The following is a 10,292-nucleotide window of genomic DNA, read 5'->3' as shown; positions in this document are numbered from 1 at the left end:
TTTGTAAATTGCCCCTTTCCCCAGTTTTATGGCGACTGGCAAATCGCTAGTGCAGTGCCACCATAAAACAAACATGACGCAATTCTATTTCCCCAAACAAAATCGCAAAGTGCATTCGCTAAAAATTGCAATGCAAAACCACAATCACTAATCAATCGTGACTGCGTTCTACAATTTTAAGTGTGAACCAGCTGAAAGATTCTTACTTTTTCACCATAGCTAAAACTAAAACCCAGAGAAGAAAAAAAAGAAGTTTGCATTACCTATTACATGTTTGGAAAGGCTGTGACTTTATAACCATTATGCTGTTTTAAAAATGAAAATCTAGCATTTTATCGGAGCTAATTATAATAATACATAAGCTACTAGAATGGAGGATGTAAAGTACACATTCAGTACATAGAGCGAGTTGCAATTTGGAGTGTTCCCAGTAGAGTGCGCTGTACTGCCATGCGCATTGCACTGGAGAGAAGGCAATCAGTCCGCCCAGCTCACACACACTGCTGCACACATACACACACAGGAGAGAATTTAGCGAGCAGCAGAGCCGTGTCCCGCCTCCACACTACTATACTATAGGCAAGATGAAGGAAGGAAGCACTGTAAAAAGAAACTGAATTACACACAGACCTAAGCATTCTCCACGTTGGCTCTCTGCAGGATATCTGTTACTGCACCGAGCTTGTTGCAGCCTGTGCTGGATTCATTGAAAAGGGGTTTGGATCTCGTTGCCCTGGCTGTGTAGCATATGTGTGTGGCGTATGCAAGGCACTGAATTAATGGGAGTGCACGCTCTGCTGCAAGAGCACGGATCACAGGAGAAAAATTGCGTTTGGGTTCTCCCTTCGGCTCCAGGGTTGCCTGGGTGGCCACAGAAGCATTTGTTTTACAGCGATGCTTGTGTGACATCTGGGCACTTTTACTGATGCATCCAGTTGACCCTGATGATTTAAGGCCATATAACCTGGACATTTTTGGAAGTTATTTCATGGATTCAAATGAACAGGGAAGTCCTACAGCAGAACCATATTTGGGGAAGCAAGTGAGTATATTGAATGAATGTTTAAGTGTGTATGCACAAATGTACCAATGCATGTGGTGAAATCTGAAATATAAAATGTTTATTTAGCAATGTTAATGTGTATTTCTATGAAAGCAGGGTATTAGCATTTACTGCATCACTGCAGTTAATTAGAAAGTCATGTTTTTTTCTTCATTTTTACCATGGTAGTCATGTATTCACATTTTTAAAGTTGTTAATGACACGCAAGGAAAGCCCACACAGGCGTAAATCAAATGCATTCTGTCTTTCAGAGTGAAGAAGGGAATGCCCCTTAATCGTTTGCAATGAAAACACCAAGAGGGAAATTACAATAAATTTACAGAACTCTACTGGAAGGAAGAGGAGGGGGGTGCACCGAGAATGAAGAATGAAAGCGCATCATAGTAGCTCCAGTCACACAACTACAGCGTAACAGTTGTGGTCATTTTTGGTGATTCAGTTGAGGTTGCATTTTATTATATTTTTCTATTATTGTTCAATTTTATATCATCATTTTCCTGCCAGCCATTCTTGGAAGAAAAAATGGCTCATCCCAGGAGAGGAGGGTACGATCATCGGGAGATTGTGGTTAAGTACATCCATTATAAGCTGTCACAGAGGGGCTATGAGTGGGAAGAAGGGAGACAGTTATCTGCTGAACTCCCAGGAGCTTCTGCTGCTAACAATAATTCTTCTAATGGTAGAGATGTGTCTGCTACACCTGGAGATTCAACTGGACATCCTCCCGCTGTAGACTTGCCTGCTGCTTTCCCTTCAGAGAATGAAACTTCAAGTGATGCTCCTTCCCAAGACAATGCACCTGCTGCTCCTAGAAGTACTGCGTCTGCTGCTTCCCCAGTCCCTTTACCCCAGGCAGAATTGTATGTTTCCCAGAGAGACTGGAATGATTCTCAAGATGCCAGTCACCGAGTAGATGATAATAATCATCATGATGTTGATGAATATACTCTTTTACAACCTGTACCCCAAGAATTGTTTCAGACGCTGAGCCGTGCTGGAGACGAGTTCTCCACTATGTACCAGCAGGACTTTAGACATATTTCGGGGCTTCTCCATCTGACCCCATCCACAGTTCGTCTCCGCTTTGCTGCTGTGGTGGAGGAGCTCTTTCATGATGGAATAAACTGGGGCCGTATTGTGGCTTTCTTTGAATTTGGAGGTGTCATGTGCGTGGAAAGTGTGAATCGAGAGATGTCTCCACTGGTGGATGCCATTGTGGGATGGATGACTGACTACCTGAATAGACATCTTCAGAACTGGATCCAAGAGCAAGGAGGATGGGTATGCAGTTGTTTTGTTCATTAGCCATTAAAATGCCTGTCACCCTGCTTTCCTTTGTAGGCCTAACGGAAATATAGAGAAATAGTGGAACATGAGATCAGCTGTAAAGTGATAGTTTCCAGTTGGAATACATTTCCAGTTACTACCATTTTGTAAGTGACACATTAGGCTCTATTCATAAAACCTTACCGCAAGTTTTCCGCTCAAAACAGTGGACTTTCCCGAGCATTTAGCAAAGTGGGCATTCAAAAAAGCTGTTCCCGCATGAAAATCTACAATCCCCCAGCAGAGCAAGAAATTTCCGCCTTCTGCGGTGTTTTTCTAGATTTTATCTAGAAAAAAGTAACAAAATGGCCATTCATAAAGATTAGAGGAAGCGGTATGTGGACGGGAAATACCGCTTCCTTGAAACCTGCGGATTACATACAAGTGAATGGGACAGACCTCCCAGAGAGAGCAGTGCACGGAGGGACTCTGCCGGCGTAAGTGTTTCCGCATGCCTTCCGACAGTTTACCGCCAGCCTTCAGCGGGAGATCTCCGCACTTGCATCGCAGCTGCCAACATTTTTTTGAATGACCACCCAGAAGTCTAAAATACCGCTGCGGTATTTTCCCTCCAGGAGTTTTTCCGCCACAACTTTTTTTTATGAATAGAGCCCATTAAAGGACAACTGAAGTGTGAAGAGTATGGAGGCTGCCATATTTATTTCCTTAAACAATAGCAGTTGCCTGGCAGCTCTGCTGATCTTTTTGGCTGCAGTAGTGTCTGAATGACAGCAAAAATAAGCATGCAGGTAATCTTGTCAGATCTGACAATAATGTTAGAAACACCTGATCTGCTGCATGCTTGTTTAGGGCCTATGGCTAAAAGTATCAGTGGCAGAGGATCAGCGGGACAGCCAGGCAACTGTTAATGCTTTAAAAGTAAGTAAATATGACAGCCTCCTTATCCCTCTTCTTTCTGTTGTGCTTTAAGGTATAGGATAAGTGTCCCTTTAATCTATGCAGTATTGATTTTGTCCCTTTTTATGAGATCTCACACATAATCAGCCAGGGCATTGTTTACCAACAGCACGTAGGACTGTCAACTTTCATTTCCAACCACACCTGATGACAACCCTTTTGAAAGACTGCACACAGATTTGCTAACCACCATTCTGACCCCAGTCAACTGTGACATGCTTCACAGAGCATTGGACCGCTTGCAAACCTCTCCCCTTACAGCTGAAGCTGCCTGTACTAAATTCCTACTGATGGGATATAGAATTGAGTGGCATACAGTGTACAGCCCCACAGAATATGTTGGTACTTAAATCAATAATACAGTGCTCTTTGGAGAATGTCGAGCACAAGTGAGGTTGGATTGTGATTGATGGCTTCCGCACGGTGTGTGGTCCTTTCACACTTGTGTCAGCAGGTGTGCACTATAGTTACATTCACTAAAAGCACCTGATTTATCCAGGTATATGTATAACAAGCTTGATCAAAAGTGGTACATTTGCCCAAACAACCAATCAGGTTTCAACTGTTAATATAGAATCTGATTGGTTGTCCTGGGCAATTGCTCAAATTTTGCTCTAGTTATTTTACCTGTCAGGTTGGTCTTATATTATCCAGAGCAGACGTCAAAGATAAAGTACATCTGAACTGATAGGTATGTGGAGGTTGCTATATTTATTTCCTCTTAAACAATACCAGTTGCCTGGCATCCTGCTGATCACTTTGGCTTCAGTAGTATCTGAGTCACACAACTGAAATAAGCATGTGGGTAAGCCAGTCAGACGTCGGTCAGAAACACCTGATCTGCATGCTTATTCTGGGTCTATGGCTAGAAGTATTAGAGACGGTGGCTCAGCGGAATAGCAGGCAATCTGCATTGTTTAAAAATAAATATGTCTACCTCCATATCCCACTCACTTCTGGTGTGCTTTAAAGGCTCTAGCCAAAGAAACTGTCGGGACAAGAATGTGGCCTGGGGCATGCTCTGATTGGTGAGACACTTGTTTATGTCTCCTTGAGCAAATTCATCTAATGGTGGCCAGTAATGATCTTATTTGTTCAATCTTACCATTTCTTTGTAAAACGAGGGGCTGCCTAAAGTATCCATTCAAAATATTCACGGTTTTACCTTTTTTTCTACATACAATTGGTAAGATTGGTCAAAACATTTTTTTGAATCATTAGTGGCCACCATAAGGCTGTATGTGCATCTAATTGGAGACATTTTGGTTTAGAAAGGTGTTCTTATTATGGTCATTGCTGCCCAGTTCGGTGGTCACAAGCGGAAAGGCTTCTCTGACTAGTAGGCATCAGTATGCATTATTAAGAGATCTAATAGGTCACTCTAGCAATATAAAACACCCAATTTTTGTGTGATAGATCTATAAATTGGTACCAAGAATACCGGTTTCTAAGTATCACGGTAAGAAAGAGGTAATTCTATTTAGAGTGCCACTGTGTTTTCAAGAACTTACTGGGCACCCTTTAAACAAGTGTTTTTTGTTTGTTTGTTTTTTAACATTGCTGAGGGCTCTTTCACATCCAGAGCCGATCCATGCGTTTTGACGTATCGCTCCTAGATTGCGTTTAGAAAGGTAACATGCAAGTCTGTTTGACTTTCATCTTAACTTTCACATTAGACAAAGCGTTCCAAAGCGTTACGTTGTAACACATTTGGGAGCTTTTCATCGTCAAGCCCCAGCGTTTTCACGTAGGGTGAATTAGAACTACGGCCGCTAATCTGGGTCGTGCTGCAACTTCCCGATGTCACGCCGCAGGTCACTAACGCCTGCACGAAATCTGTTCGTGCATGCATTTGGTAATGTGAAAGAGCCCTGAGTCTTACTAAAATGGAGTTTTGGTCACCTATTTTTGTAGACCATGCCACATAGTTACTGGTAAATCTCAAATAATGGCCACTTTTACATTCTGTAAAATAGAACTGTACACTTATTTTCAGTAATCTAAGTGATGATTGTTTTGGTTTCCTTATGAGTAACCAGATGATAATTACAATTTTTCTCATGGAAAGCCCAGAATTATTCAGCGTATTTTCCCAATAACCTCCCCATGGTGGCCTTTTGAAGCATGGCTCTGTTCTTCTTGATGTCTTTGTTGCTTATAGCAAAAATAGCAAAAATGAGCACCATTCACTGGGGCTTTGACTTCAGTCTGTCACATCTGTAAAGGTAATAGAATTCAAACTGGCCAAGGTATCAATTAAAAGAGATAACTAATGGTACAGCTATTGCACTCGAGATGAAGTCATCTGCAGTATCACAGAACAAACAGGACACATTTATTGAATTCTGTTGTACTTGAACATTTTGTTTTTGCCATCCATGTACTTAAACCGTAATCCAAGATATGCATTAGTATAACAGACAGATGATGCAAGCATCTATGCAGCGTAAGTTCATTGGCAGATACAACCTTAAATGTAGAGTGTAGCACATGAGATGAAATCTTTACCGGCAGACATGTGCAGCAGTTGCTGAGCTGCCACACCCCCTTCAGTTCTGAGCGTTCATTAAACCATTGTTTTTTTAATACATAACCTGTTATATATTTAGAGGGGTTGTGGTATATTGGAGTTTGTCAATGGTCCATCTGTGAATTTACACATATAGATCTGTATTCGGTTATGTGGTATAATGTAGTGCAAAAAAACAATAGTGATGTAGATCATGACCTTAAGTGTAAAAGACAAGTACTTAAAACATCCACTGTATGCTAGAAATGTACAGTAAACATGTCCATGGATACAAGGAAGATGTAAAGGACGTGCAGATACAACCTTAAAGCGGAACTCCGATCTTACTGGTAATCTGACCGTAGATACTGATCTCAGCTTGGTGCATACAGTCTCTGATGAGATAACTGTGTACAAAAAATAATGATTTGTCCAGTCTCTTGGTTGAGGGTAAAGCAAACAGAATATGAGTTCACATAGTCATTAAACCGCAGTCTGTTAGTTGTGAGTGGTTCTCAGCTTTCAGGTAGGGAAAACTGTGCACAGTAAAGGTAATATTCCAGTTCTGCTATTGGCAGCCCTTCTTTGGGATAAAGTGGTACTCTTCTCAAAGTTATTTGTTCTAAAGGAGAAATACGCTGACCAGCACATGTCCTCCTAAGCAGACTAGAAACACTTGTCATTGTCAAAAACTTGGTCTGCAGGTCAATAGAACGTTCATTTGGATTGTGGATCAGACATGACTTTACAGAAATATCCTTTAATAATTGTTTGGTACAGATGAATAGTACTACTGTATTACCATCCATAATTTGTCTTCTTTTCAGTTGTAGAATTGTGGACAGCACTAACATTAACCACTTTGAAACCCTTGCTACGCTTATCTACTCCCCACAAAACTTCATCTGAAGCTCAGGGGAGTAGATAGGCGTACTTGTGGTTAGGCCTGAACGATTTATTGATTTTGTATCGAAATCGCGATCACGGAAACAACAATTCCGTGATCGCCAAAGCGGCGATTTTTGCCGATATCCTGTACCCTCCCGCTGTGGTGTTGTACCATCTCCCGCTGTGCGCAACTTTGTGTACAAATAGCTGCGACTCAGCAGCTCTCACTCCCCGCGGCAGATTAGTATCTTTACTTCCGCCTAGTGCCTCCTCCTTCTCCTGCTACGTCATTAGCCCAGCGCAGGCTCTCGCTCTCTTTCCCTCTGGCAGCTCACAGGAGTCGTTTTCTTCGATGATTGTTTACAAGGCAATTTAGTTACATAGTTACATAGTTATTTTGGTTGAAAAAAGACATACGTCCATCGAGTTCAACCAGTACAAAGTACAACACCAGCCTGCTCCCTCACATATCCCTGTTGATCCAGAGGAAGGCGAAAAAACCCTTACAAGGCATGGTCCAATTAGCCCCTAAAGGGAAAAATTCCTTCCCGACTCCAGATGGCAATCAGATAAAATCCCTGGATCAACATCATTAGGCAACCAGGCTAGTGTCTGGTCTGATTTTCCCCTCCCCGTCCTTCAGTAGTTCGGTGGCTAGCAGAGGGAGCAGAGAAGGAATTCCCTCCTCCCCCATTCCAGAAGTCGTCACTGGAAGTGCAGAGAGAGGTGTGGATCTGCACAGCATGGGGGAGATTCAGCAGGCAAGACTGAAGTGCGTGACTGTGTGTGTGTCATTGAGTGTTGTGCATGTAAGTGTGTGTTTGTGCATATTGGTGTGTATGTGTGCATGTAAGTGTGTGCTGCAGGAGAAGTGTATGTGTGCATGTAAGTGTGTGTGTTTGTGCATATTGGTGTGTTTGTGTGCATGTAAGTGTGTGCTGCAGGAGGAGTGTGTGTTTGTGCATATTGGTGTGTATGTGTGCATGTAAGTGTGTGCTGCAGGAGAAGTGTGTGTTTGTGCATATTGGTGTGTATGTGTGCATGTAAGTGTGTGCTGCAGGAGGAGTGTGTGTTTGTGCATATTGGTGTGTATGTGTGCATGTAAGTGTGTGCTGCAGGAGGAGTGTGTGTTTGTGCATATTGGTGTGTATGTGTGCATGTAAGTGTGTGCTGCAGGAGGAGTGTGTGTTTGTGCATATTGGTGTGTATGTGTGCATGTAAGTGTGTGCTGCAGGAGAAGTGTGTGTTTGTGCATATTGGTGTGTATGTGTACATGTAAGTGTGTGCTGCAGGAGGAGTGTGTGTTTGTGCATATCGGTGTGTATGTGTGCATGTAAGTGTGTGCTGCAGGTGAAGTGCTCGAAGTGTGATTGTGCATATTAGTGTGTGCTGCAGGAGCTGTGTGTCAGTGAGTGCTGTGAGATGGAGAATTAAGTGTGTGCGTGTGTATCAGCGCAAATCCCCGTCCCCCTACCGCCCCTGGGCTTAACTTCACCCTACCGACTCCACACCTAACATTAACTGTCCCCACTACTGCTGTGACATGACTCTTATTCCCCCCCCCCCCCACACACACACAGTAATATGTGCCGCATGGAGAAAAATGGGACAGGTGAAATAACCCCCCATCCCCCCTCCGGTCCTCGTTGGCCCTTGACTTGGTCACATTTTTTCAATTTTGGCCCCCTGTCTATTTGAGTTTGACACTCCTGGTCTAGCACACCATCAGCTGGGCAGACGGCAGACATATTAGGTGTGGTACTACTGTTCAATACCTTATTACGTATTACCTCTGGAGTAGGACAGTAAAAATTGTGTTAATATATATGAGGTTTAAACTATAACTACTCAATGATCATAGCACCAGTTCTTCTCAGTTTTTTTTTTTTATACTGTCCCGGTCAGTCAAGAGTTTGGCCAGTTATGAAGCCTTTAGGCTTAGGATTAATCACAGCTCCACCCCCAGCCTCCTTTGCACAGAGGAGATCTGGATGAGGCACATTGAAGAAAATCGTGAATTGAATCGAAATCGCAATTTCTGACAGAAATCGTGCAATTCAATCTTTTCCCAAAATCGTTCAGGCCTACTTGTGGTAAACAGTGTGCTGTATGCCCAATAAGCTATCTGATTATGTATATAGGGTATCATTTTAACCGTGACAAGTGAGAGAATAGATTTTGTGGTGTTTGACAACTGAGGAATAAGTCATGTGATTTTTTTTTTTTACCGGAAAACTGAATGAAAAGCAATAAAACTGTTATTTTCATGTACTCTATACCCCCAAATAAATACTTGTAAAAACAACAAAAGTGACAGCATTGAAAAGAGAATACATAGTTACCCTAGGGACTTAGCTTTTAAAATATGTATGCCATGAGAGTGTATTACTGTTAATAATGAAGATAAGGGCTTTTAATTACTGATAGAGTACAATGACAAAACAAAAAACACAAACCAGAAACTAATATATTATCACCATACATTGTACTAGGAACATTATTTAACCTCCCTGGCGTTCTATTGAGATCGCCAGGGAGGCTGCGGGAGGGTTTTTTTTTTAATTAAAAAAAAACTATTTCATGCAGCCAACTGAAAGTTGGCTGCATGAAAGCCCACTAGAGGGCGCTCCGGAGGCGTTCTTCCAATCGCCTCCGGCGCCCAGAATAAACAAGGAAGGCCGCAATGAGCGGCCTTCCTTGTTTTGCTTAGATCGTCGCCATAGCGACGAGCGGAGTGACGTCATGGACGTCAGCCGACGTCCTGACGTCAGCCGCCTCCGATCCAGCCCTTAGCGCTGGCCGGAACTTTTTGTTCCGGCTGCGCAGGGCTCAGGCGGCTGGGGGGACCCTCTTTCGCCGCTGCTCGCGGCGAATCGCCGCAGAGCGGCGGCGATCAGGCAGCACACGCGGCTGGCAAAGTGCCGGCTGCGTGTGCTGCACTTTATTTGAAGGAAATCGGCCCAGCAGGGCCTGAGCGGCAGCCTCCGGCGGTGATGGACGAGCTGAGCTCGTCCATACCGCTCAGGAGGTTAAATGTTGAGATAACCAGGACAAATTAGCAAATACAATGTGTGTGTTTTACCTATGGTAACATTGTTTATTTGAAAACTATAGTGGATGAAAATGGAGAAATAGTGCATTTTTTCTTTTTTTTCCTCATTTTTCCCTTTAAAATGCACAGATAATAACATAATTACTAAAAGCAAATATCCCCCTCACAAAGCATAATTTGTGGCAAAAAAACCAAGATATAGATCATTTACATCTGATGAGTAGCAATAAAGTTATTGGTGAATGAATGGGAGGAGCACTAAAATGTGAAAATTGCTCTTTTTTAAGCAAAAAACCCTGTGGTGCTGAAGTGGTTAAAACCCTTTGTATCCTTTTAGTCAGATCACGCTGTGGGATGCTAGCATTTGTTTTTTATTTCGGTTTGGATTTTTATTTTCAGTCCACCAGAATGCATCTTAAAAGGATTTCCATGCAGTGAATTATGCATTGGCATCTGTCTTTTCTTTATTGGTTAAACTAAAGAAAAGGCTGAGGACTGCGTATAATGCTCTTCATTTTCTTTAACAGAAGTTTAAC

At 42.6% G+C, this 10,292-nt stretch overlaps 1 protein-coding gene and 1 long non-coding RNA gene across 2 annotated transcripts in view; one reads left to right on the top strand and one right to left on the bottom strand.

Moving 5' to 3' along the window:
* The first annotated feature begins 494 nt into the window (after positions 1-494).
* Positions 495-10,292, top strand: part of BCL2 (BCL2 apoptosis regulator) — a 222,840-nt gene continuing 213,042 nt past the window's right edge. Inside the window, exons 1-2 of the mRNA XM_068236776.1 lie at positions 495-1,042; positions 1,315-2,344. Of these exons, the coding sequence (XP_068092877.1) occupies positions 1,586-2,344 (759 nt within the window). The 5' untranslated portion in view covers positions 495-1,042; positions 1,315-1,585. The remainder of the gene's footprint in view (positions 1,043-1,314; positions 2,345-10,292) is intronic.
* LOC137518653 (uncharacterized) overlaps positions 5,642-10,292 on the bottom strand; it is a 39,214-nt gene continuing 34,563 nt past the window's right edge. Inside the window, exon 4 of the long non-coding RNA XR_011020867.1 lies at positions 5,642-6,223. This is a non-coding gene — a long non-coding RNA (uncharacterized lncRNA). The remainder of the gene's footprint in view (positions 6,224-10,292) is intronic.

Source organism: Hyperolius riggenbachi, chromosome 5, assembly GCF_040937935.1.
Source record: "Hyperolius riggenbachi isolate aHypRig1 chromosome 5, aHypRig1.pri, whole genome shotgun sequence".
Classification (NCBI taxonomy): domain Eukaryota; kingdom Metazoa; phylum Chordata; class Amphibia; order Anura; family Hyperoliidae; genus Hyperolius; species Hyperolius riggenbachi.
This window is presented reverse-complemented; position numbering and strand designations above follow the sequence as displayed.